A 26,937-nucleotide genomic window follows, 5' to 3' on the forward strand; every position below is an offset into this window, starting at 1 on the left:
GACAATGGTGATGTGTGTCAGCTTGTCCAGGAGCATAAACCCTTTGTTACCCTTCACACACTGATTTCTTAGTGCCAATGGGACTAGATTTTGGAAGCTAGTAAGGCTAAATCACACAACAAATCTTTATACTCTCTTAAAAGTTAAATAGCAACTCAGCACAGCCTCTATTATACAATCCCTTGCAGCCAGGTGTTTGGCTGAATGGAAATAATAGAAAATTACATTTCCTCTGGCCTAACCTGTCCTGCTGCATAGTGTTGCCCTAGCCCAGGTACAGAACTCTGCTAAGTCTGTCCCATTCATGCTGTTCCAGTATATTTTGCTATCACCCACCCCCATTAACTCTCTTTCCTGGCCAGGTTTGACCCCAGCACAAGGCAGGAATTTGCACGGTGCAAGGATCAGCTAAAATTTCTTACCTTGGGAAGATGAGGGTTATTAAAGCAGAGAATTTCGTGGTCCTTATTCAGAATACCCAACTGAGCTCACTCCTGTCTGTGAAGGTGCTGGGAAACCTGACTCCAGTTTCCAGAGGCATTGGGATGGGAAGCTCCATGGAGAAGAGAGATTTTCAGTGCTCAGGATGTTCCAGGGGCTGTAGAACCTGTGCAGGTCTTTGTTCTGCACTGGGAGCCCTGCACTGTCCTGTCTCCCAAGGGGTCAAATTTCACAGGTTAAACCTGTTCAGCAGTGACTGAGAGATCAGATAGCAGCAGAGGATTAAGCCTCACAGAGGGGAAATGCTGCAAAAATGAGGATTAATTTACCCCCTCACCTGATTCAGCACTCTGATTTCATGGGACCAGAATCATCTGTGCTTTCTGGAGTGATTCAAAAGGGCTGGTTCATACCAGAATTTACTTTCTCTGAGTCTTACCTTTAAATCTGTGTCCTGTTCCGTTAATCTAAAATTACTTGATTACTTTTGCCTAAGTAACTAGTTAAGTAAATTAGTAACCAACTAACTCAATTCCCCAGAATGTTTCAGCTGAAATTTCACACCAATCTTTATCTCAAAACTCTTCATATCTCACAGATTCCTCTTATCTGGCCCTTTTCCAGTAACCTTTTACTGCCCAGTTTTGGACAAACCAGGTTTGAGCACGATGTTGTCTCCTTATTCTGTTTTCAAATCTGCATTCTTACGGAATGCAATTGCAATAAAGCACATGCCACCATTAAAATGCCTCCCCCATAAATCTTTTCACTGGGTTCAGTGCAGCATGCAGCAAACACACCAGTGAACAACAGCTCAGCAATGTGCTCAGGCCTTGGGGTCCTTGGCAAGCAACTTTCTCCAGCAGGGCCAGAATTTCACACAAGGGTCCTTTTTCTTCAGTGGTCCCCAGTCTGTGTCCCTTTCATGAAGATTGTGAGGCAGATTGTAAGAGCTGAAATGAGAAATGTGGGACTCCAGGTGGCTCTTCAAAATGCAGTTTATTGTATCCAAAATGCAGTTTATTGTATACAAAATGCAGTTTATTCCATCCAAGAGGTTACAGCAGTCCAGGGTTGTGGGTGACAGAGCTGTGCCTACAGCTGTCAGCTCCAGTGACCCTCAGTTTAGGTTCCAATGCATTATATACCTTTCTTTTGGTTACAATGCATTAAATACTTTTCTTTTGGTTACAATGCATTAAGTACTTTTCTTTGCTGGTCATCTTTATACAGCAGAACCAATCTATACCTTCACTATTATCTCTAGCCTATCATAACTACTGTAATTACCATATTCATGTTACTGTTCTCCAATCACTCAAAGTCAGTACATTACAGTTTAAGCTAGAAGTTGTTTTTCAGTTTTCTTGCAGTGGAAAATTCTGAGACCTTTTTTCTACTTGCAATATTTGCTGCCTTGTTTGCCTGTGCTCTTTCTGCTTGGTAAAAACATCTTGTTGTCTGAGGTGGGTTTATCCTTTGTTCTAATTCATAAAAACCCCTTCTAACTAACACACCCTTTGCCTCCTTGGTTACCCAGTAAAATTGGCTCAGCAATTCTTTTCTTCTCTATCAAAATTTGCTTCCATCTCTATTCCTTCATCAGACTCTACATTTCAAAATCTTTCTGCTAACCATCTGTGAGACTTTGTTGTCAAACTTTCATCCTTCCCAACAGCAGATGAGGGAAACTTCAGACAGAGAAGAAGAAAGGCCTCACACTCTGTGTTTGAGGATCTTGCCTCTGGCTGTGCTGGTGCACAGGGCACATCCTCTTCACCAGGATGCTGCTGGAGCTCAGCTCTGTGTCCCAGTAGTACTCTGGGGACAGCAGCCTGGTGGGTTTGTGCTGCAGGAGGTACCTGTTGAGGTGGCTCTCGTGGTGCCAGGGACCCTCAATGCCATTTTCTCTGTCCTGCAGCAGCCCTGCAGAGCAGGCTCTGCTCAGCTTGTACACCTCAGCCACGCTGCCCCCATAGAAGCTGGCGGTGTAGTGGAAGTCCCCTTGTCCCTCAGGGAGGGCAGGTTGTGACTCAGGGTGTGTCTCAGAGGCTTTGTCCTCCTGCTGTAGGGTGACCTGCCAGGAGCTGATGGTGGCCACCAGGGCATCGATGATCTCCACGCCAACATGTGCCAGGAGCTGGACATTGATATCCACGGAGTACAGATAATCCACCTCGTGCTGGAACTGGCTCTGGATGTAGGAGCTGAGGATGTCCATGCGGCTCCTGGAGATGTCCTGCCACCTGGGGTCATGCTGGACAGGGATGACAAACAGGTGGTTCTCAGGGGCCATCTGAAGGTGGGAGGTCTTCTCGGGACAGTCTGTGAACAGGTAGAAGTTCACGGGGTGCCCAGCAAGGAAGTATTTGTTGGCAGAGCTCATGAACCCTTCTATGAACTGGACGTAGCTAAGAGACATGGAAAGGAAGAGAATGGAGAGGCTCCTCCTGCTGAGGAGTGACAGCTTTTCAAATTCATTTTCTTTGTCTTTTTCTATCTATTGCTCCTTTTTATGATATTAGTGTCCTTTATTTAACACAGCTGCTGGGTTTTTCTCTGCAAAGAGTTTTGTTATTTTGCCTTTTATTATACCTTTTTGTTTCCAACACTACCACAGAAGCCATGCTGCTGATTTAATGCCACCTAAACTAGCTGAGCTATCTTGGGTGTGATATAAATCTCCAAGAGCTTATGAGACCTGGCTCAAAGAGGAAAATATTACTCTGCTGTGAGATGTTTTCACTCTTTGGCCAGTTGGGGCCAAGCTCTGTGGAGACTCTGGAAAGAGTCAGGAGTTTTCATTATTATTTTTTTTTAGCATTCAGTAAGCATCCTTTCTGTATTCTTTACTATAGTATAGTATTTTTAATATAATATATAACAATAATTATATATATAATTAATTATATATATATAATTTATATATACATATAAATTATATGTATATATAATTTATATATAATATAAATACATTTTTATATAATTATAATTACATTATAATATATTATAATATATAATTATAATTGTTTTATATAACATATTATATATAATATATTAGTTTATATATTATATATTATAATATATAATAATAATATAATTACAGTACATAATTATATATAATTATATATTATATATATAATTTTCATTATCTTTTAGCATTCAGTATCCTTTCTGTATCCTTTAGTATAGTATTTTCAATATAATATTTAACAATTAATTATATATATTTAATTATTATACATTACATTAAAATATATATAATAAAATTAATAAAAAATAAAAATAATATTAATAAAGTTAATAATAATAATAATAATAATAATAATAATAATAATAATAATAATAATAATAATAATAATAATAATAATAAATAGAATTAATAATAAATAGCATTATAAAGTAATAAATTAGCCTTCTGAGACCATGGAGTCAGATTCATCATTCCTTCCTTCATCCCTTGCAGATACAATCATGCTCCACCAGCAGTACTGCAGAGAGGTTTAACTATTTGACAAGAAATAAAGGACAAAGCAGTACTTTTCAACAGCAAAAGTGACCACTCCAGTGACCAGGTTCTTCTGCAGATATTGAGCATCCAGGATGTCTCTGCTGAACGTGCCTTCCCAGACAATTGGAGCCAGCCATGGCGTCAGCACCAGCACATCCCTCCTCCTGCAAGGGGTTGGGAATGAAGGCAGGCTTGAGATGGCCCAGGAAATTCATCAAAACAAACACAGATGTCACACTGAATTAATCATTCCAGTCTCACTTTGAAATCACAGCACAGGTGTGATTGCAGCACAGATTTCTGAATAGGCAATTCCAGAAAATAATTTAGCCCAGTGACCTAAAATATTAATTCCACAGGCATTTACATATCAGGTAGGATGCTGACTGCCACCACAAAAAATAGTATCAGCCAAAGCCTTTTGTTTTTTAGCTTCTGACAGAGGACGCAAAAAACTGAATAAGATAAAATAAACCAAAATATTTTCAACATTCACCATCATTTCTCTGTTTCCTTTCTGAAAGTAACAAATTACAGATTCTTCATCTATGCATTTTTGATGGTTTATGGAAGAGTTGATTTTCTAGTCAGGCTTCTATTTCATTCAGTCTGGCTCTTGGCTATCCTGTCAGTGCCACTCTGTGTTTCTGAGATCAATGAGATTTCATGGTCACGATATTCTATTGTGCCAGAGCAGGTGCACTTACCATGGAAGCATCAGAGATGTTTCATCTATTTTTCTGCAAATGAAAATAAAAAAAATATATTTGAAATATTATATAGGGAGAAATAAAAGGTACATAAGTGCATCATGGCACAGAAATTCCAGATTTTCTTTTTCTGAGAAATGAGTCCCACAAGAGGTCTTTGTGTGGTTCAATGTCAGTGAGCATCCAGACTCCATCACAAAAACTATTTTATTATTTATATGAGTTCATATACAATGTGAGCCTGCAGGGTGGCTCATATCAAAATGGAAATCAGCACTTCCAGGGCACGGATCTGGTGCCTAAAAATGAGTAATTTCAGGTGAGTGTTGTCCTCATGGCCTGGAATGATCCTTTGGTAAACTCTCCTGTGGTGGTGTTCACAGGGGTTCCAGGATGAAGGAAGAGATGAGAATCTTGACTCCACGTTTCAGAAGGCTTGATTTATTATTTTATGATATATATTATATTAAAAGAAAATGATATATTAAAACTATACTAAAAGAATAGAAGAAAAGATTTCATCAGAAGGCTTAAAAGGAAAAGGAATGGAATGATAAAAAAAAATCTTGTGACTGACCAGAGTCAGCTGACTGTGATTGGCCATTAATTAGAAACAACCACATGAGACCAATCCCAGATGCACCTGTTGCATTCCACAGCAGCAGATAATGATTGTTTACATTTCATTTCTGAGGCCTCTCAGCTTCTCGGGAGAAAAGATCCTAGCAAAGGATTTTTCATAAAATATGTCTGTGACACTCTCCCGTATGTCCATACCTCTTTTATTACTTTTTCATTTTGCAGAATGAACTTACAGGACTGAATCCTCTCCAGGGGAGGCTTTGTGTTCCTGGGTTCTGGCTGGGGAGAAAGGGTAGTGGTACCTTGGACAGGATAAGAAAACAATGAGTCAATGATGAAAACAAAACTCAACCTTTCCTCCACTTCCTTTGTGGCTGAAACTATAAAACAAATCTAACAGAACATTTGTGCGGTCAGTGTGGTGATGAGGATTTGCAAATCTCAGCTGTTTCAAGACAGGATGTGAAAAATGTGTATTTTATGATTGGCTTTTGACAAATATTAAAATAAATATTATATGTGTTATGTTAGAAAGTGATGCTGTACTAATTTTCTTAAGTAGTGTGTTAAATAGAGTTTTAGGTTATAACATAATGTTAAAACAGAAACTATGCTATGTAAGAGACTTTAAAGAGAGGACTCAGCAGCCACAGAACACCTGAATCTTTCAGAGAAAGAGAATTTATTGCTCCCTTATCAGAAGAAATGAACTTCTTCCTGCCTTGCTCAGCCGTGAAGATGTTGTTAGGATTCAGAGGAAGAAGCTGACACTGACCAGACAAAATCCTATATTTGAATGGAATTTATGCATCATGGATGAGGTGTATGAATATGCAACAGGCTGTTGCTTTTAAGGGTTAATCCTCTGTTCATATGAGTCTTTTTTTGGGCTTATTTTGCCCAGAAATAGGTACCCAGACTGTCCATAACTCTTTGTTTTTATTGTGCCATATTGTCCTAATCCAAATTGTCCAAATTTTTATTACTCTAATTATATTACTATTTTTATAACCATTTTATTACTCTTAAATTTTTAAAATTTTAGAAAGAAGTGATTGGTGTTTTTCACACAGGAGTTTAGCCTAAAGTTATCTGAAGATCAATCAACTCTGAGGATCTGTGAGTGATTTAATTTGCCCCAGACTATCTGCACCCAAGGCAATGTGTGTGCTTTGAGCAGAGTTTGGTCTCAGCTGATGCCAGAATTCCTCTGCAGCTCCTTCTTGAATCCAGATGTGCACAGCATCCCTTTGCTCTGGCCATTCTGTGTGATCTGAGTGTAAATTTAAATAAAAGCATGAGCATTTGTGCTCACATTTGAGCATTTGATGCTCTGCTGCAGAGAAAATGTGGCTGAAAATTTGTTCTAATTCCTCCAACTGGAACAGATCTTCAATATTGTTCCAGCCAACTCTGAATTAACCCCACCTGCTCTGATTTCAGGCTCCAGAACACTGAATACACACCTGTCCTGGTTTGAAAAGAAGAGAATTTTTGGGAGTTTTGAATATTAGAATGAAACCAACCACCATGAAACAACTTTTTTGGATGGAAGAATACTTGAAATATTCTTAATATTATATATATATATGTGTGTGTGTGTATATATATATATATATCTATATATATGTGTGTGTATATATATATGTACATGTATATATGTATATAAAATATTATATATAATATATATTATATATATTATATGTAAAATGTATATTTTTATATATAATATATTATACATATTATATATAATTATTCAGACTTTTAGACTTTCACAGAAAAGGTTAAAAGTGTCCACACCTTGCTTATTTTCATCTTTTGAATGTAAAAAGGGATTTTGAATTTGTGTAAATTCAAAGCTTGCATTGTATCTGCATTAGTTGGAAGAAACCTATCTCAGTCTGGGCAAGAGAAAGAAATTCTTGTTGAGAATAATTATCAAAGGTTGAACACCCACCAGATTGCACCAGTGATCCCTGCTGTCACTAGAATGGCCAGGCCATGTAATTTTGTCATTCCCATCTCCTTAGTGCTGCAAAAAAAGATTGTGAACTCTGGATAGGCAGCAAAGTGGGGAAAAAACCCCGAAACAAACACAAAAAGGCAGAAAATAATGTAGTTATTAAATACTGACTAAGTATTTTGTTTTGCACTGCAAGTTTGGCCATAATACAGAGAAAAATTACTTTTTCTAGATAGAAAGTTTTACATCTAGGTATTTATAACACATACTACATTTTACACACTGAGCTCTCATTTTACAATGACATAGTAAACCATTTTAATTGTTCAAAATAATAATTCTCATTTCAGATTTTCTCTGAATCAGGTTTTATTTTTTTTCCCCAGCCAGTGCCCTCTCTGCTCTTCTGCTCTTTTCTTTTCTTCCTCTCCCCCCCTTCTCTGTTGTCTTTCTTCCTCTCTCTCTTTTATTTTTTTTTTTTTTTTTGTCTAGCTCTCCTTTTGACCTTGCTTCCTTGGGTTTCCTACTCTGCCCCTTTGCAGTTCTCTTCCTTTCCAAGTTGAAGGTCACACACTCCTTTTCTCTGGCTCAGCTTCTCCATCCATTCTGGGGCTGTTCACAGCTGGGGTTCAGCCACATCTCCCTTTGTGCCAGCCTTCTGAAAAGTCTCTGGGGCATTCTGTTTGTCAATACTGACCATCCTCTGATTTCAGCATCTCCTGCTGTCACCCCTTTATCAGCCCAATTTCTTATCTATATCACAATTTTACAAGCTCTGAATTCTATAGCATTTCACTAGCAAGCTACAAAATGGCCCCATCTCTATCTCTACAAAGTCTTTTAAGGAAAAACTGTCTAATTAAGAAATTACACCAAAATTATTTTTACTTTTAACCCAATAACCAACCAGTTGTGGCCCACAATGTGGATTTTTTTATCCAATTACACAAAACCACCCAAACCCATGGCGAAGAAGGAGAAGGTGAAGGAGAAGAAGGAGAAGGAGGAGGAGGAAAAGGGAAGGAGGAGAAAAAGGAGGAGAAGAAGAAGAAGGAGAAGAAGAAGGTGAAGGAGGAAAAGGAGAAGGGGGAGAAGGTGAACGAGAAGAAAAAGAAGAAGAAAGAAGGAGAAAGAAGGAGAAAGAAGGAGAAAGAAGGAGAAGGAGGAGAAGGAGGAGGAGGAGAAGAGGGAGAAGAGGAAAGAGAAGAAGAAAGGAGGAGAAAGAAGGAGAAGAAGGAGAAGAAGGAGAAAGAGAAGAAGGAGAAGGAGGAGAAGGAGAAAGAGAAGAAGGAGAAGGTGAAGGAGGAGAAGAAGAAAGAAAAGTAAGGAGAAGAAAGAAGGAGGAGAAGAAGGACCAGCCTCCACTCTAAAACCTCCACCTTGCTCTATATTTATTACAATATTCTAAACCCTTAAACTCTAAGTTTTCCACCCTGTGATATCACACACTTCTATCCAAACTCCACACCCACAATCCCAGTTCTATCATTCCATTTTGGAAGCTTCTCCACAGCCTCAGGTCAAATGCAGTGTTCTCTTGGAGGTCAGTGCCTGGCAGCACAGAAAACCCAAAATTCTCATTTCCCAGGGTTCCAGCACTCACCTGTGGTTCTGCCAATGCTCACACCCCAGCAGCTGCAGCTCTCTGCTGCTCCCAGCCCTGCTGAACCAGTACCAGCTCCCAGATCCTCCTGTGTGTGTGTCAGCCCTGGGCTCGGGGCCAGCAGGAACCTCCACCCCAATCCTCACCTTTTGTGGGAGTGCTGTCACCTGAGCAATGGGGAAACAACAAGAAACCTGCAGCAGCCAGTTATTCCCTGGCGCTGCAACCTGTGTGGGTTACCTAAAAGCAGAGCCAGACAAAATTAAGGGGATGAAAAGTGATTTTATTGATTGAATATGGGTGTGTATTGAATATTTGGGTGCCTTCTCTCTGGGCTGTATCTCACTCTAAGCTGTAGGCACATTCAAGGAGTTGGATTTCCCCTCTGAATGGTGTCTTTCACACCTAAAAATATTATTGATACTTAATTCTTGGGTACTGCTGTCTCTGTGGAACCTCAAGTAATATTAAAGACCAGTGCAATAATTATTTAATGTCATGGTTGAGATGGAGACAACAAAAAGCAAGACACTCAATTTTCAGAAGGCTTCAAACTGTTCTTATTATGGCATACATGCTTTTTATACATTCTTACAAAGCTCATAAGTTCATACATTACTCATTGGTCACCAGAGACAAAGTGCTCATTGGAATATGTAGTTGAAGTTTCTCTTATTCTCCTTCTTTTTCTCTTGGTTTCTGTGTCAGCAACCTTGGTAGAAAATTTTTTTTAGGGGTAAACATGGATCCTCTTCTCAAACTCCTCTCTGGCTCACAGAAGTCACTGTAAAACCTCTTCCACAATTTAATGTACAGAGAAACGAAAGCATTGATAAGTGAAGAGTTTTACTGGTCAGAGCTCCCCATCATGAGCCACCAACAAAGTACAAATGTCCTTAGTTCTGCTCTGATGCTTTGTGACACAGACAGCAGTGACCTGGGAGAAGGAAAAAAAAAAGTATGAAAGTGCTACAATAGTTAGCACATAAAAAAATTAACAATCAAACAACCAACAGCAGCCGAGCAACATCTTCCATGAGGTTTAGAATATGCAGTTGAAGTTTCTCTTATTGTCCTTCTTTCTTTCTTGGTTTCTGTGTCAGCAACCTTGGTAGAAAATTCTTTTAGGGGTAAACATGGATCCTCTTCTCAAACTCCTCTCTGGCTCACAGAAGTCACTGTAAAACCTCTTCCACAATTTAATGTACAGAGAAACTAAAACATTGATAAGTGAAGAGTTTTACCCATCATGAGCCACCAGCAAAGTACAAATATCCTGAGTTCTGCTCTGTTGCCTTGTCACACAGACAGCAGTGGCTTGGGAAAAGGGAAAACAAAAAAGTATGAAAGTGCTACAATAGTTAGCACATAAAAAAATTAACAAGCAAACAAGCAACAGCAGCAGAGCAACATCTTCCGTGAGGTTTAGAAAAAAGAGGGGAAATTATTCCCTCTAATTCTGTTCCCAGCTCTCTTGGGCTTTGAAGGATAATGTACAGGGAGGTATTTTAGCATCCTGGGAAATCTCCTGCTCAGCTGAAGTGACAAAAGCCTGCAGGAACTGTTTGTGCTCACAGCTTTTAACAAAGCAGCCACCAACGAAGCAGCTTCCAGGCACTGGAGAGAAACAGAACAGCACAGGGGTAAGGTTTAGCTAAATGGAGGAGAGAAAAGCATAGATATGATCTCTTGTTAGACAAAAAGCCTTTAATTTATTTTTCTTAAGGTTTGTTAAAGCTGTTTCTTCTCATCTGATCTCACCTGAGCTCTGAGAATTCCAACATAAGTTGTGAGTGTCTTGGAAATGGCATCCCCAGTTTTTATCAGGAATTGGAGCAGGACAAGGGGGAATGGCTTCAAACTGAAAAGGAATAAGTTTAGATTAGATATTGGAAATAAATTCTTCTCTGGGATGGTGGGGAGGGTGCCCCTGCATCCCTGGAAGTGTCCAAATCCAGGTTGGACAGGACTGGGAGCAGCCTGAGACAGTGGAAGGTGTCCCTGCCATGGCAGGGGAGGGTTGGGATGGGCTTTAAAATTCTCCCAACCCAAACCAGTCTGGAATTCTGTGATTTTGTGATTCTGGGATTCTCTGATTTTGTGATTCTGTGATTTTGTGATACTGTGATTTTGTGATTCTGGGATACTGTGATTTTGTGATTCTGTGGTTTTTTGATTCTGTGATGCTGTGAGCACTTTTCAAGAGAAACATGGACATGTTTCTCAAAGTGTGAAAGAGAAGAGAGAGGGATTGCTTGGAAAGGAAAGCAGAGCTGGATTTAACAGATTAAAAGACTAGAAATATGGAAATTTCTTGCTGTATTTTATGTGCTTTTAAAAACCTTAGAACTTCTGTTGAGAGTATAAGTCAAATATAACCTTTGCCTCACTCTCTCTCTGTGTTTTCTATGCAATAGCAGTGCTTCTGAACATGTTTATGTGGTAAAAAAGGCATTTTTATTCTACTTTCAGTGGACTAGAATTTAAAATTGTTCACTATTATTTTTACATTGAAAAGCTTAATTCTTGAAATATGGAAATTCTCTTTCTGTGCCACCTGAGAGTGATCTGTTAGTTGAGGGCAGGTACCTGAAATGCTCCAGTTAATCACCCTTTTAAAATTAAAAGTAGTGTCAGTCAATACTGACACTTGAAATTCTTGTAATTTAAAACTAAAGTAGTGCTAGTTAATATTCTAAGGTACTTTAAAGTATATCTGGAATTTTAAAAGTCAATAATAGAATGGGAAACTATAATTTTTCTTTTCTCTTTTTGATATTATTTTGGTTCAGGCACTTTTCAATTATGGTTTGTATTCTATAGCTTGCTGAATCACTTAAACTAGGTTTTTTCCTTGTACTGCTTGAATTTCTACTGGCTACACTGGAAATGAGTTACCTGCCTTACCTGTCAGAATTTACCACAGCTTAAATCTCATGGAAGGCTGGGAGATGTGAAAGCCATCCTTAGAAATGAAATTGTATTTGATATTCTGTCACTTTATTATCTGGAAGCAGTGATGTATTTATTGTGAAATATGTAAGTTATGTAATCAGATTGATTCTACAGAGATTATCTATATGCAAGAGAAAAATCTAATTTGAAATAAATATTTTGAAACTCAAATAATGATATCACAAAAATACATATTTCTTTTTCTTCAGAACATTAATGGATTTTTTTTTCTTAATATCTTATATAGAAAATATTTTGTGAATAACAAATACTGAACATCATTCTAGAAAGTCAGTTGAGTATTGGATAGGAATGTGCAGGAATATGTAATAAAATGTTTGAAATCTTCCCTAAGAAGTGAAAATAAGAGGCATAAACATCAAACTTCAGGTATTTTGTGAAAAATTAAGATTAATTCTATCAATTAATGCAAAAGATCAAACACACATTTAATAATGTTGTCTCTTCCCCTCTGACTGTGTTTTAAGTGAAGATAAGGTCTGTGAAGAAATCAGTGAAGCCCAAATATTTTCTTGGAGCCAAGATTCCAATCACCAATCCTGCTGTAGGCCACAAAAATAATTCAGAAGTTAAATAATAAGGAAAGGTTAAATAATAAGGAATTTCAATTAAATAACTGGTGTGGAATCTCTAGTTAAACTGTGTATTTGAAAGTCAGGCATGAAGAGGATGCTTGGGGGACATAATACAAAATGTTCCTTTATTTCTTTCCTTTTTGCTCCTCATACATTCTATTGTATTTGCAGGGATTTTCGTGGCAGGGAGGAATGAAGAATCTGACTCCATGTTCTTAGAAGGCTAATTTATTTTGTATATTATATTACATTATATTATATTACGTTATATTATATTACGTTATATTATATTATGTTATATTATATTATATTATATTATATTATATTATATTATATTATGTTATGTTATGTTATGTTATGTTATGTTATATTATATTATATTATATTATATTAATTACCAAATGCTAAAAAGATAATAATGAAAACTCATCATCATTCTTTTTAGAGTCTCGGCACAGTTTGGCACTGATTGGCCAATGAGTGAAAACAACTCACACCAGAATCCAATGAAACAATCACCTGTGGGTAAACAATTTCCAAACACATTCCAGATAAGCAAAACACAGGAGAAGCAAATGAAATATTAATTGTTCTCCTTTTTCTCTGCAGCTTCTCAGGAGAAAAATGCTGATCAAAGGGACGTCTTAGAAAATGTAAACACCAAAACATTCCAGGTCTTCAAGGTCATCATGATACAAGAAAATGACACCCACATCCATGAGTTCATCCTCCTGGGATTCCCCACCAGCAGAGAGCTGCAGGCTGTGCTGTTTGTCATTTTCCTGGCCGTGTATTTGCTGACTGTCACCGAGAACACGGTCATCATCACTTTGATCATCACCCACCCCCAGCTCCACAAGCCCATGTACTTCTTCCTGGGCCACCTCGCTTTCCTTGAGGCCTGCTACATCTCGGTCACCGTTCCCAAGCTGCTGCTCACCTTGGTGGTAAGGAACAAGAACATCTCCCTCACAAGCTGCATGGCCCAGCTGTACTTTTTCATTGCCCTGGTGTGCACTGAGTGTGTCCTGCTGGCTGCCATGGCCTACGACCGCTACGTGGCCATCTGCGCCCCGCTGCACTACGCCCTCGCCATGGGCCACAGGGCCTGCCTGCAGCTGGCCACGGCCTCCTGGCTGCTTGGCTTCCTCATAGCTGTGCTCAAGGTCTCCTTCATCTCCCAGCTCTCCTTCTGTGGGCCTGGTGTGATCAACCACTTCTTCTGTGACATCAGCCCGCTGCTCAACCTCTCGTGCTCCCAGCGGCGCCTTGCTGAGATGGTGGATTTCATCTCAGCCTTGTTCACTTTGTTGATCCCTCTCTCTGTCATCATCGTTTCTTACACCTGCATAATCAGGACTGTTTTGCTCATCCCCAAGGCTCAGAACAGGAAGAAAGCCTTCTCCACATGTGCTTCTCACCTGGCTGTGGTCATCACTTTCTTCTCAGCCACCCTGTTCATGTACGCTCGGCCCAGGTGTGCAGACTCCAGGGATCTCAACAAGCTGGTTTCCATCATTTACACCATTGTCACCCCAATGTTAAACCCATGCATTTACTGCCTGAGGAACCAGGAGGTGAAGGACACTTTGCTGAAGGTCTTGTGTAGCAGGACTGCCCTCTCCAGAGTTTCTGCCTCTGACCACTAATGAATGCTTGGGAGATGATCTTCCAACTGAATGTGTCTGAATTCTATGAAAACCTAATAAGATTTTTACTTTGACAGAAAGGGTTATTGGGGTTGTCCAATTATTGGTTATTGGTGTTCTCCAGTTATTGATTATTGGAGTCAATCTGCATGTTCAGCTAAAATCTCTGAATCTATGTGAATGTAAAAGGTTTTTCTAACTGAACACATCACACGTCATTCCCGAGAAGTGGAAAAGGCAATAAACATAATTGTCTTCTCTGAACGTATTTTTTTGGTATGCATCAAAGAACAAAATTGCATTCTGACCTGGATTCAACTTAACATGAAACTAGGATTCAAGAACTTGAGGCACCAAATAAATAGTTATGTCAGCTTTCTTCACAGGAATGAGTATGGGAACTTCAGTGATTTTAGATAGCTGTGATAGGAGACCATGAAACACCACTGAGAATTCCTTCTTCATTAACTTCAAATATAACTTAGGGAAGTAGCTCAGATTCAGAAAACAAACCTTTACTTTAGGGGAAGAGGGTTAATTTGCACAGTTTAATTTCCATTTTAAATGCTAAATGAGCCTCGTGATTTTTAAATTTTTCCTGTGGTCCTTCAACATCACATAAGGAGATATAAGCACTAAGAGAAGAATCAGTTGCCTAAACACAGATCTTTCCTAAAGGAACATTCAAAGGAGAGGGTCACAAAGAACTTTGAGGTAATTTAACACACAGACACAAAATCTTGCATCATCAGCCTGATGGTAAATGATCCTGGGCTCTGTTTGTTACCCAGGACTACATCAACATTACTGCGTCCAGTCTGAAACTTCCCACTAGAAAAAAGACAAAAATAGACATTCCAGCAGAGAGTTACCAAATGACAGAAGGGTGGGAGCACACAAAGAGAGACAGATGGGAGCAGTTTTTTAAGAAAAGAGAATGTTGAGGAGGTTTTTAGATGCAGTCTGCCATCACCAGAAGAGGATTACAGAGGAGATAGAGGCAATTCTTAAGTGGGCATGCCTGAAAAGACAAAAGCAACAGGAACTTGTTCCAACAAAATTAAATTCAGATAAGGTAGAGTGATGAAGCACCACAACACAGTCCCAAATAGGTCAAGAAATCTCTGTCCTTTGAGCTTTGCAAAGCTTGACCTGACAATGCCTGAAACTCTGAAATATGTTTGTGACAGCAGAGTGAATTAAAATATTCAGGAATTAAAGTTCTGCTTTTCCAACCCGAGTTTTTTATGATTCTTTGATCTGGATGTCAAATGGAAAACTCTGTGGCATCTCAAACTGCAACAGAAATTGATGTTTGGGGAAGTAAATTTGATACCCACAGATTGAGCAATATGTTCAATCCTGTCCAGGCAATGGATGCTCTGCAGATATGTCACTCCTGGATGCAGTACTCCAGATGTTAATATATATTTTTAATTTATAATTTTATAGCATAACTCCGCCCATATCTCTGTTACATCAGCTGTGCCTTGGTCTAGCTGAGAGCTGAAAATGTCAGAGGTACTAAAATCTCTCAGGGAAGATGTTTAAGCACTCTGACCTCACATCTAATGGCCTAAATAGCACCTACTGAGTTGCAAATCACTGTTTTTATCCCTTTTTATAGGTTGTCACTGTTAATCAAAAGCACAGCCTCCAATACCCCATATTTAACAAACCAAATAACTTCTTTTCATAGTGCATGTACCCTGAGTCATATCTTCACATCCTAGCAGGCCTTGGTAAGCACCTCTCTAGTTAATCCACATTTTCCTTGAATTATATAAATAATTATATAAATGATAATTATATAAACTATAAACTTATATAAATTTAAATGAAATAAATAAAATTATATAAATTAAAATTATATAAATACCAGGGAACCCAAAACTGGTCCATGGTAGTTGGATCATCACCAGCCTAACAGAAATGAGGTAAGAACTAACACTACTCTCCCTTCTCCATGCACTGACATTATTTTAAAGTTGTCTTTTTTATGAGGTTCCCTTACATTCCTGAGCACGCACATGTGGCTTTGGCCAGAAGTTAGAATTCAACAGCACACCATAAGGTATGTCAAATGTCACTAGATTCTTACATATTTGCAAAATAAATCAAACTATGCCCCAACAGCCAAATAACTTCTTTAATTCCAGCTCTCCTAGATGCTAAAGTCCCATTATTTTCACTGTATGAAAAGAATTGTAAGTTTAAATGTAATTAATGTAATTTACTGTAATAAATGCAATTTAAATGTAATAAATGTAATTTTAGTCATGGCTCTGGCTTAAGGAAGATATCTGATTCACATGAGACCAAGTGGAGGGAGATTTTACAAACAGCTGCAGCATGGAGGGGGGACCACATCAGGTTTTGTACTTTTCATGCTACAGAATCCTGCAGCAGCTCTTCAGCTCTGTTTGGGAGGCAGCTGTCCTCATCAGGGGACAGATTAATGTTATCTCTGATCCTTCTTTTGTTCTGAACATATTTGCATTGTATTATAAAATTCAGTGTAATTTTATAATCAATATAATATAAAATGCATCAATCAATATAATATAAAATACACAGCTTGGCTATTTGTGGGTTTGAACATAACTCCGGTGTGGGTGTAACTACACTTATCCAAAATCACTCACTCCAAAAGTCATTACCAGTTAAGGTCACTGATTTAGATAAGGGCATTAAAATATTTTCTAGATTACCTTTTGGTAAAAGACTGCCATATTCCCTGCCTCAGGGTATATGTTTTTACTTTCCTCTGCCCTATAAAAATCAGTAGACACCAGTTGGTATTCTTTCACTGTTCAGCATCTCAGGAACAAAAAAATCTTCAGAGTTTCTTCTGCTCTGCATGGAATCACAGAGGAAACAACAACATCCCTCCTCTTTCCATGATTGCTTCCATTGGGAGGTTACCACAATTTCTGAATCAGACCTCATGAGACACCACAGGTAAAGAAAGTGTTGATTTCTCTGTGCTGGTATAAATCACAGCACTGGCATATCAGTTCACATTCAGCTGTTCCCTACTGGTCACATTCTCCAGCACCAGTGGATTCACACTACAGAAGGTTGAGAACAGTTTTGTTTTTAACAGCACAGGCTGAGCCACTCTTATTTTTGAAGGATTAATCTGAGTTAGCCGCAAACAAACCAGACCCAGAATTGGAATTTGCTTGTACTTATGCTGTATCTGAGATCTCTGTGTGCCATCTCAATAGATTTGTGTAGATTTGTAAGTGTGCTCAGACCCAGATCCAGAAACCTTTAGTGGGCTCTTTCAGATGTGTTTGGAAGGGGTTTTTTATTTTAAAAATGAATATATCCTTGTGGTGCTTCACATTTCTCTCTTGGAGTTCCTGGAATATATATGATATAACTTTAGAAATGTTTAGATGTAGAAACTAAAGCACTGGAAATGTGAATGTCTGTCTATAAGCTCATAACCTGTCACTTCTTTATACTGGATGGAAAATACATTTGCATCAGTCATCATTTGTCTAAGGTGAGATTTGTAATGCATATTTATCTCCATGAAATGTCAATTTGTAATGTATATTTATCTCCATGAAATGTAAACTTAAAAGCATGTTTTAATGTTTAAAATGAAAAAAATCTGAATTGAGCAGATAAATTTCACAAAGTTTTGTAATGTATATTTATCTCCATGAAATGTCAATTTGTAATGTATATTTATCTCCATGAAATGTCAATTTGTAATGTATGTTTATGTCCATGAGATGCAGATTTAAAAGCATGCTTTAATTTCTAAAATGAAAAAAATTCTGAATTGAGCAGATAAATTCCACAAAGTTTTGTAATGTATATTTATCTCCATGAAATGTCAATTTGTAATGTATATTTATCTCCATGAAATGTCAATTTGTAATGTATGTTTATGTCTATGAGATGCAGATTTAAAAGCATGCTTTAATTTCTAAAATGAAAAAATTCTGAATTGAGCAGATAAATTTCACAAAGTTCATTTCTAAAAACCCAGCAAAAAAAAAGTCTGAGGTTTTACAGAGTCTTTAAGTGGTAACTTATGGCTATGAATTTAAGCCTGGTAGTTAGGTGTCATTGTATTAATTTATTGCAGGTGGATAAGGTTCATCTTTCTTCTGCAGAATGGGTGGGAGGAATGAAACCAAACTCATGTATTTCATTCTCCTGGGCTTTCCCACCACCGGTGAACAGCAGCTGCTTCTCTTCTCCGCTTTACTTCTGGTTTATTTATTAACTGTGTTGGAAAACTTCCTCATCATTCTCATCATCCGAAATAACCACAGCCTGCAAAAACCCATGTATTTCTTCCTAGGGAATCTGTCTTTTTTAGAGATCTGGTATGTCTCTGCCATTGAGCCAAAGATGATCAGAGATGTCCTGTCCCATGACAAAAGGATTTCATTCCAGGGCTGCATGGCACAGCTGCATTTCTTTGTGACTTTGGTTTGCACTGAGTACGTCCTGCTGGCCGTGATGGCCTTCGACCGCTTGGTGGCCATCTGCAAACCCCTCAGGTACCCCCTGATCATGAGCCACAAGCTCTGTGCTCAGCTGGTGGCTGCCTGCTGGATGTGTGGTTTAACCACCTCTTCCATCAAGCTGGGCTTTATAGCCAGCCTCTCCTTCTGTGACGTGGACAAAATCAATCATTATTTCTGTGACATTTCCCCCCTCCTGAACATCTCCTGCAGCGATTCCTCTTTGGCCGAGCTCGTGGACTTCACCTTGGCCCTGCTGGTCATCATGCTGCCTCTGTGTGCTGTGGTGGCCTCCTACATCTGCATCCTCTTCACTGTGCTGAAGATTCCTTCTTCCCAGGGGAGGCAGAAGGCTTTTTCCACCTGCAGCTCCCACCTGATCGTGGTGATTTTGTTCTACTCCACCACTCTTTTCACCTATGCCCACCCCAAGCTCATGTACACCTACCGTGCCAACAAGCTGGTGTCAGTCCTGTACACGGTGGTTGTGCCACTTCTGAATCCTCTCATCTACTGCCTTAGAAACAAAGAGGTCAGGGCTGCCATGAGGAGGACTTTTACTTGTAGAAGAGACACCAAAGAAATCAACTGAAGGGTGCCAGAGAAGAGGGTTTGCTCATGAAGATCAACTGGCAGCACTGAGGAGATGAAGTCAGGAGGTCCAAACTTCAATCCATGCAACCACCACTCATATTTATTGAATTAGACCTTGATATATTTATGTATATACCATGGTTTTGACTTGAGATGTGTGGGTTTGGGGGGGTTTTTTGCTTGTTTTCCCCCTTAGAATGCTGCCACCTTTTCTTAAATGTCTCCAGCTGTTTATTCTATTCTACTCCACCACTCTTTTCACCTATGCCCACCCCAAGCTCACGTACACCTACCGTGCCAACAAGCTGGTGTCAGTCCTGTACACGGTGGTTGTGCCACTTCTGAATCCTCTCATCTACTGCCTTAGAAACAAAGAGGTCAGGGTTGCCATGAGGAAGACTTTTACTTGCAGAAGAGACACCAAAGAAATCAACTGATGGGGCTTTGCTCATGAAGATCAATGGCAGTGCTGAGGAGGTGAAGTCAGGAGGTCCAAACTTTAATCCGCGCAACCACCACTCATATTTATTGAACTAAACCTTGATATATCTTTGTATATACTGTGGTTTTGAATCAAGATGTGTGGGTTTGGGGGTTTTTTGCTTGTTTCCCCCTAAGAATCTATGCTGTCACCCTTCCTTAAAAATCTCCAGCTGAATGACTGCTCTGTTTGTTCTACTCCACCACTCTTTTCACCTATGCCCGCCCCAAGCTCCATTATTCATATTTGTTATATTGATATATTTATGTATATACTGTGATTTTGACTTGAGATGTGTGGGTTTGGGTTTTGTTTGCTTGTTTTCCCCCTAAGTCACCCTTTCTTAAAAGTCTCCACTTGAATGATTGCTCTGTTTTTAAAGATGTTTGAAAATTCTGGAAAATGAACGCCAGATTTGCTTGTTCTACATGAAATAGAGTCCAGAAAAACATTGTAAAATGCATATGAAAATCAGCTATCTATGTGTGATTTATTTAGTCCAAAATTTTGTTATTATCCCTTGAGAGAAATAGGCAGCAGCAAAGGATGGGTAATTGTAGCATTCTTAGATTCCTGGTGTAGGATAAAAAGAACCATCCTCTGAAGAAGAAAATGTTTCTAATATGGTGTTAGAGAAGGAAAAATGTGAATATTCACATGGTACAGCTGCATTGTCACTTGGCTCTGTCTCAGCTCCACAACTCCTTCATGAGTTTTTAACTGAAATTTTTCAAGGTTTGAAGTTCCTTTAATGCAGTGATTTGGCTACACACATTGACTAGTTTTAAAGCACTGATCTGAAATGATTGTTTTGAAATAATTTTAGGAAAATCCTTCAAATACACTGGAAAGAGGATTATCATCCAATTATTATGGGGTTTATGTATTGTTAGATAACCTGAAAAAAAAAATTCATAACCCATTCAACAGAGGTTCCTTAGGGAAGGAGAGAACACAGAAAAGTGTTACACAAACAAAAAACTTTTGAGAATGCAAGTTCCCTCTTGCATCTAAGCTTATTTCTGGAAGTTTTCCTAATAAACACTTTCACAAATTCAAGCATTTTTAAAGTACTATAAATAAGTCACTACCCACAAGTAAAGAAGGTAAAACAAAGTCCAATCTCAGTTTTTGGGAAACTTTCTCTTAATCTCATTCTTTGTCTGCAGATAAGAGAAACTGATAGGAATGTATGCAAATGTAAGGTAGTCTGAGTTTAGAAGGCACTGATCAATTGTCAGTCACAAAATCTGGGAAGCTATCATATCAAGAACAGAAACATCTATTTCATGCAGATTTATTTAAAACCAGATTTGTGCCAAAACAAAGAAAATTTAATATAGTTTGCTGTAACTAAATGGGACATTCCTGTGCTGAGAAGAATGCAAATTTGCTTTTTGAAAGACAGCCGTGTCCTAGGGTGTCTGAGATACCCAAACAGGAGTTGTGGGGTGTTTTTCCCTTCCTGGGGTGTTACAGAGAAAAAAAATGAGGCCTTTGCTGGGGTCGAGCCATTTGTCGGTGAGGGGAGACTCAGACACTCAATATGAGTGATAAGCAAATTCCGTTTATTCAAGAGAGCATCAGACACTTATACAGCGAGTAATAAGCTTATGAATATTCTGTAAGCTAAGCAATCTATTGGTTAAACTATACCATCAACTCTTCCTCATTCCTTAGAAATTACATCTCTCTTTTCTCGTGTCTCTTTCACTGTTTGTTATTATACCACAGCTAGGCCCAAGGTCACTGTTATCTGTGCAGGTGCAGGACTTGGAATTAGCCATGGTTTTGTACTTTTCCATTTTCTAGCAGCTAAATTCCCAACACTGGGGTGATTGCTGCACCCCAGAGCAGTGTTCCCTTGGAGGCTGGGCCCTCACCTGAACCAGATTTCAAAGTTTCAGACGTGAGTGCACTCCTGGAGTCAGAGAAGAAAGCACATTTAGTGAAAACTTGCTTTTGTTCAGAGCAGAGAACATTATTGCTTGGGGAGGAGGCAAGGGTGTCTGTTCTATTTTGATAATCTGGAAGAGATTTTACAGCGACTTCTGTGAGCCAGAGAGAAGTTTGAGAAGGGGATCCATGTTTATCCCTGAAAGAATTTCCTACCAAAGTCCTTGACAGAGAAACCAAGAAAGAAAGAAGGATAAATAAGAGAAACCTGAACTGCCTATTCCAATGAGCACTTTCTTTGTCTCTGGTCACCAATGAGTAAAGTGTAAACTTATGAACTTTGTAAGAATATATAAAAAGCATGCATGCCATAATAAAAACAGTTTGAAGCTTTCTGAAAATGGAATGTGGCTTTGTGTTGTCTCTGTCTCAACTACAACAGAAGGAAGCAGATTCTAATGGTTAATGAGATCTTGATTAGGTCCACAGTGTTTTGCTTAGCAGAAAAAAAAAATCTACAAGAGGCAGGAAGGGTTCTGCATAAGAAGCAGTGAAAAAAGTAGGGGTAGAAGACACAGAAACAGCTTTTACACTTTATTGCTTGTGTTTGTTATTTTATCTCTTCTATTCCTGATATTTTTGTCTTTTGCAGGCAAAGAAAAATGGCACAAGGGAAAAATATCTCATTTGAGATTTCAGATGTTTGCTGTGAAGGTCCAGGACTGTGGAAACTGAATCCCTGGTGTTTTTTATGTACACTTATTAAAGTATATATAAGCAACATGCTAAGGAGAATGCTCTTAGAAGCAGTCAGAGGAAAGGCCAGTGGTGTATTGATTACAAGAGAAAAATCAGCTGAATAGAAAAAATGTTCAGTATTTTTTGACAATGTGTTCAACAAACCTGAATTCCAAAAGAACCAAACCTGGCTTTATAACTGTGTTACAAGGTATGTGTATTGTGGTGTGTGAAATCTGAGCTTTGCTCTGTTAATTGTGGTGACAGAACTGGATTAAAAGTTTCTGTTTTCTCTTTTTTTTTCATTATATAGAATGTAGTAATCAGGGCTTATGTACACAGTTAGTTCTTCTGGAAATTAGGTACATTATCAGGAAGCCAGTTTTTAATGTGTCTGCATTTAGACTTTTTGTTTGATCAATCAAGGGACAGACAGATCCAGAGACTTCTCAGATGAATCAAAAATCTTCCTTCCTTTTAAAAAGTATTTTCAGCATCTTCATTCTTAGCTTGAAGTTTTTATTACCCTCTTAAAAAAGCCATTTAATTGAACAGTAGTAATTGTTATTTCAACAAAACAATTTTGGATAGGATGCAGGATATTCTTCAATGGACAATATATTTGAATATCATTAAATTATTTAATAAGTTTACATCTATTACACTAAAATCATTGATGCTTACACATAAAACCAGAACAAAAATAAGAATTTAAAAATAAGGTCAAATACATAAGCCAAGACCGCACATCTGTTGAATGCCTGACCACAATGACACAAGATTTTGACGTTTTCTTTTACATTATTGTGGACAAAAATATCTCTTTTTTTTGAAAGAGATATTTTTATTTATTTATTTTTATATAAATATATATTTATTTATTTAAATAAATAAATATATATTTATATATAAATATATAATATATATAAATAAATATAAATATATAAATAAATATATATAAATATAAATAAAATAAATATAAATATAAATATAAATAAATATATATTTATATATATTTATATATATAAATAAATATTTATTTATTTATTTTTTATATACATATATATTTATTTATTTTTATTCTCTTCTGGCTAGATTTATTAATTTTTATCAAAACCAGCTACTTCTAAGGGACAGTTTTTCCCCTGTTTTGAACAGGTAGGGTGAGACTAGAAGGATCACACTGTGGATGCATCTATTTCTCTCTTTTGACAATAAGGGAAGGTTTAGGAATTGTGAAAGTTATGGACGACAAGCTTGGAAAGGCTTTGAGTGATACTTGACCTGACTGCCTAAACCCGAGCTCTCTGCACACAAAAATCCCCAGGAAAACTCACCAAAATATTTAATGAGCAAAGTTATGCAAAGAGAAATTCTTTCTCCAAATTTATTTCCCTTTCCTAACACTCGTAGGTAAATAAGAACAAAGGATTAAATAGAACAAAGGATTAAATACATTAAATACCTTCTGAGGGTACCTAGAGGTGAGGCTACATTTCAAGGACCACGGAGGGATAGCTGGAGAAATTGTTAAAAATTAATTCAAAGGTTTTAAAATATTAAGTATATGCTGGTTAAGAAAAATTACCTAATGGAAATGACAGCAAAGCAAATAAAATACCATTTCTGTCACTCAGCTTTTCAAAAAATAATAGACTTGAAATTTTTTTAAACAATTATCTAAATGAATACATTTCTTGGCTCATATATTTTCAATTGTTTTGCATCATCTGAAGCAGTATTTTTCCTTGTTCTTTTGTTTATGGGAGAGCAATATTGTGGGTTAGTTGCAAATCTTAGGGTGAGATTATTTTCTGCCAGTTAAATCTGAAATAGGTCTTCAACTGTAGAATGAAATGTCTGTTTCTAGTTGGTCATAAAGTTTATTAAATTAAAATAGGTTGGATAAGCTGCATGCAGAATGTTTCTTTATAGTGAAGATAAGATTACAAGATTATTAGCTTACAAATTACCCTGTAGTAGTTGACAAAAATTGGCAGATATGATATATCGATAAATTGTATACCTTTCCCCATATCCCTATTTAAATTTATTAATTAATAATTAATAAAACAATATAAATAAAATATAATTAATATATAATGCTACATACAATATATAATATATTACATTATACATCAATTATAAATAATATTTATATCCATTAATATATAATTTATATTTATTACTAATATAATGGTTATAGTAATATATTATATATTATATATTATATATTACATATAATTTTAATTAATTATATATAATATCATTATTTTATAATATTATCTATAGATATTATTTAATTGCATTAATATTTTAAATACTAAAATGTTATTTTATATTATTTTATATAATTAATACATATAATTTATAATGAGCATTAATTGTATTAATTTATATTTCTTATGTTTCATATATCATATATATATTGATATCACATATTGAGATATATATTGATATCATATATATTGATATCATATATTTTCTTCTTCTTCTACAATTGCTTCTCCAGGCAAACTATCTGCTATCCACTGCATCCTAATTTCCTTTTGGAAAGCCAAGATGGAAAACCACACCAGGATAAGTGAGTTCATTTTGGTGGGGTTCAAATCCCACCCAGGATCCCAAGTCCTTCTCTCAGTTCTCTTCTCCACAATGTACTTTGTCACTGTGGTGGGAAACATCTGCATGATCCTCATCATCAGGACGGAGCCCAAGCTGCACACCCCAATGTACTTCTTCCTGGGGAACCTGTCCACCTTGGACATCTGCTATTCCTCTGTCATCGCTCCCAGGGCAGCCCTGGCATTCTTGCTGGGCAGAAGGAGCATTTCCTACGCTGGCTGTGCCTCACAAATGTTCTTCTTCTCTCTCTTTGGCACAACAGAAGCTTTTTTCCTGGCTGTGATGGCTTATGATCGCTTCACTGCCATCTGCAACCCACTGCTCTACCAGGTGGTCATGAGCAGAAGGCTTTGTGTGCTCATGGTGGTGGGCTCCTATCTGTCAGGCTGCATCAACTGCACCATCCAGACAGGCTTCACCTTCAGCCTGTCCTTCTGTGGGCACAGAGAAATCAAGCACTTCTTCTGTGAAGTTGCTGCAGTGATCCACACCTCCTGCTCCAACACCCTCGTCAACGAGCTCGTAATGCTGGCTGTGTGTGGACCAATAATTGTGGGCACTGCCCTGGTGGTTTTTGTCTCCTATGGTTATATCATCGTCACAATCATCCAAATGCCTTCAGCTGAAAGCAGGCACAAGGCCTTCTCCACCTGCTCTTCTCACATGGTGACAATCTGCTTGTTCTTTGGGACAGTGTTCTTCATGTATGCTCAGCCTGGAGCTGCATCCTCATCACCCAGCAAGAGCAACATCATCTCCATCTTCTACACTGTTGTTATTCCCATGCTGAACCCCTTCATTTACACCCTCAGAAACAGGGAGGTAAAAGGGGCTCTGAAAAAGCAGTTAAAAAGGAAAGGGTTTTTTAAGCACCTTTCCTGAAGCTGAGAATGAGCACAGTGTTCAATTTGTAAAATAAAGGACATCAGGACCTGAATGTAAAATAAAGGACATCAGGACCTGCTTTCAAGAGTCTTTTGTGTTTCTAGATGGTCAGTAAAAGCAGGATATATAAACAAATCTATGACAATCTAGTAATTGTTATTTCAACTAAACAATTTCTGATAGGATATCCTTCAATGGGCAATATGTTTGATTTCTATGAAATTATTTCTTAAATTTATATCTAATACACTTAAATCATTGATGCTTACCCATAAAACCAGAATAAAAATAAGAATTTAAAAGTAAGGTCAATTAAGTCAGCCAAGACTACACATCTGTTAAACAGCTGATCACAATGACACAAAATTCTGACATTTTATTTTATATTACTGTGAACAAAAGTACCTCTTTTTTTCTTATTCTTCTCTGGCTAGCTTTATTCCTTTTCTAGAGCAGATGAAAGTGAGGTTTCATTTAACCATAATTAGATATTTACAATCCATCTGACCTGTGATTTAGAGGCCTCTTATAGCCATTCAAAAGATACCAGCATTTTAAAGCCATAATTAACATGATGGGTTGGACAGTTTGAAGAGTACCTAAGTGTACTGAACATGTAAAATAGGACAGAAAATTCAGATTCTGGCAGCAGAATCTGCTGCCACACCTAAGTGTAGTGAACATGTAAAATAGGACACAAACAGACTCTGGCACTTATTTCTGTGCACTGGAACACAGCCAGTTCAGGTTGGAGGCATTCTCACTCTGCACATCCACAGCTAAATTAAGTCAGACATGAGTGAAGCACAGAGATGTGTCTCTGCAAATAACTCTTAAAACTCAATATCCAAGCTGGCTCCTCGTAGAAAACCCATTTCTTCTTTTCTTAACTACAGGACATGACACTTTCATAGAGCTGGTGGCCAGAGGGATGAGGAGAGCTATGGTTGCTCAGTGAAGCAAGGGAGACACCAGTTCTGGAAGTGCCCAGAAAGAAACTGGACATGGCATTTGGTGCCATGATTTAACTCATGGTGGTGTTCAGTCAAACACAACAATCCTGGAGGTCTTTTCCAACTTTAATGGTTCTGTGACTGAGTGACAGACTGGAGCTGGGGGAGGGAGGATGGATGGATGGATGGATGGATGGATCAGCCCCGCTCTGCTCCCTTCCCTGAGTGTCCCCTCAGCCCCTGGGCCCAGGCGGTTCCCGAG

The 26,937-nt window shown here is 37.9% G+C and overlaps 4 protein-coding genes across 4 annotated transcripts; 3 read left to right on the top strand and 1 right to left on the bottom strand.

The window, feature by feature from the left end:
- Window positions 1–2,134: 2,134 nt before the first annotated feature.
- On the bottom strand, window positions 2,135–7,808 carry LOC102063040 (ABO, alpha 1-3-N-acetylgalactosaminyltransferase and alpha 1-3-galactosyltransferase). Its single transcript, XM_074557354.1, has 4 exons — window positions 7,735–7,808; window positions 6,785–6,814; window positions 3,982–4,116; window positions 2,135–2,852 (listed from the first exon to the last, which is right to left on the bottom strand). Exons 1-4 carry the CDS (start codon window positions 7,806–7,808, stop codon window positions 2,135–2,137), a joined length of 957 nt encoding a protein of 318 aa, XP_074413455.1.
- A 2,565-nt stretch (window positions 7,809–10,373) lies between these two features.
- Window positions 10,374–15,322, top strand: LOC102062730 (olfactory receptor 6B1-like). Its single transcript, XM_074557554.1, has 2 exons — window positions 10,374–10,453; window positions 12,971–15,322. Exon 2 carries the CDS (start codon window positions 13,051–13,053, stop codon window positions 14,008–14,010), a length of 960 nt encoding a protein of 319 aa, XP_074413655.1. The 5' UTR covers window positions 10,374–10,453; window positions 12,971–13,050; the 3' UTR covers window positions 14,011–15,322.
- A 2,825-nt stretch (window positions 15,323–18,147) lies between these two features.
- Window positions 18,148–19,095, top strand: LOC102073490 (olfactory receptor 6Y1-like). Its single transcript, XM_005494407.2, has one exon. The coding sequence runs from the start codon at window positions 18,148–18,150 to the stop codon at window positions 19,093–19,095; it is 948 nt and encodes a 315-aa protein (XP_005494464.2).
- A 5,676-nt stretch (window positions 19,096–24,771) lies between these two features.
- On the top strand, window positions 24,772–25,774 carry LOC102073143 (olfactory receptor OR9H1-like). Its single transcript, XM_005494405.3, has one exon. The coding sequence runs from the start codon at window positions 24,775–24,777 to the stop codon at window positions 25,717–25,719; it is 945 nt and encodes a 314-aa protein (XP_005494462.2). The 5' UTR covers window positions 24,772–24,774; the 3' UTR covers window positions 25,720–25,774.
- Window positions 25,775–26,937: the final 1,163 nt, after the last annotated feature.

Source organism: Zonotrichia albicollis, chromosome 23 (assembly GCF_047830755.1).
Source record: "Zonotrichia albicollis isolate bZonAlb1 chromosome 23, bZonAlb1.hap1, whole genome shotgun sequence".
Classification (NCBI taxonomy): domain Eukaryota; kingdom Metazoa; phylum Chordata; class Aves; order Passeriformes; family Passerellidae; genus Zonotrichia; species Zonotrichia albicollis.

What these genes read in the sequence shown, in the direction of transcription:
- LOC102063040 (XM_074557354.1), bottom strand. Translation starts at nt 7,808, where the DNA reads ATGGAGAAGCTGAGCCAGAGAAAAGGAGTGTGTGACCTTCAACTTGGA. An exon ending in GAGAACTGCAAAGGGGCAGA is followed by an intron (nt 6,815 to 7,734) that starts GTAGGAAACCCA and finishes TATAATATTAAG; the next exon opens with AATATTTCAAGTATTCTTCC. An exon ending in GTCACTTTTGCTGTTGAAAA is followed by an intron (nt 2,853 to 3,981) that starts GTACTGCTTTGT and finishes CATGTCTCTTAG; the next exon opens with CTACGTCCAGTTCATAGAAG.
- LOC102062730 (XM_074557554.1), top strand. Translation starts at nt 13,051, where the DNA reads ATGATACAAGAAAATGACACCCACATCCATGAGTTCATCCTCCTGGGA.
- LOC102073490 (XM_005494407.2), top strand. Translation starts at nt 18,148, where the DNA reads ATGGGTGGGAGGAATGAAACCAAACTCATGTATTTCATTCTCCTGGGC.
- LOC102073143 (XM_005494405.3), top strand. Translation starts at nt 24,775, where the DNA reads ATGGAAAACCACACCAGGATAAGTGAGTTCATTTTGGTGGGGTTCAAA.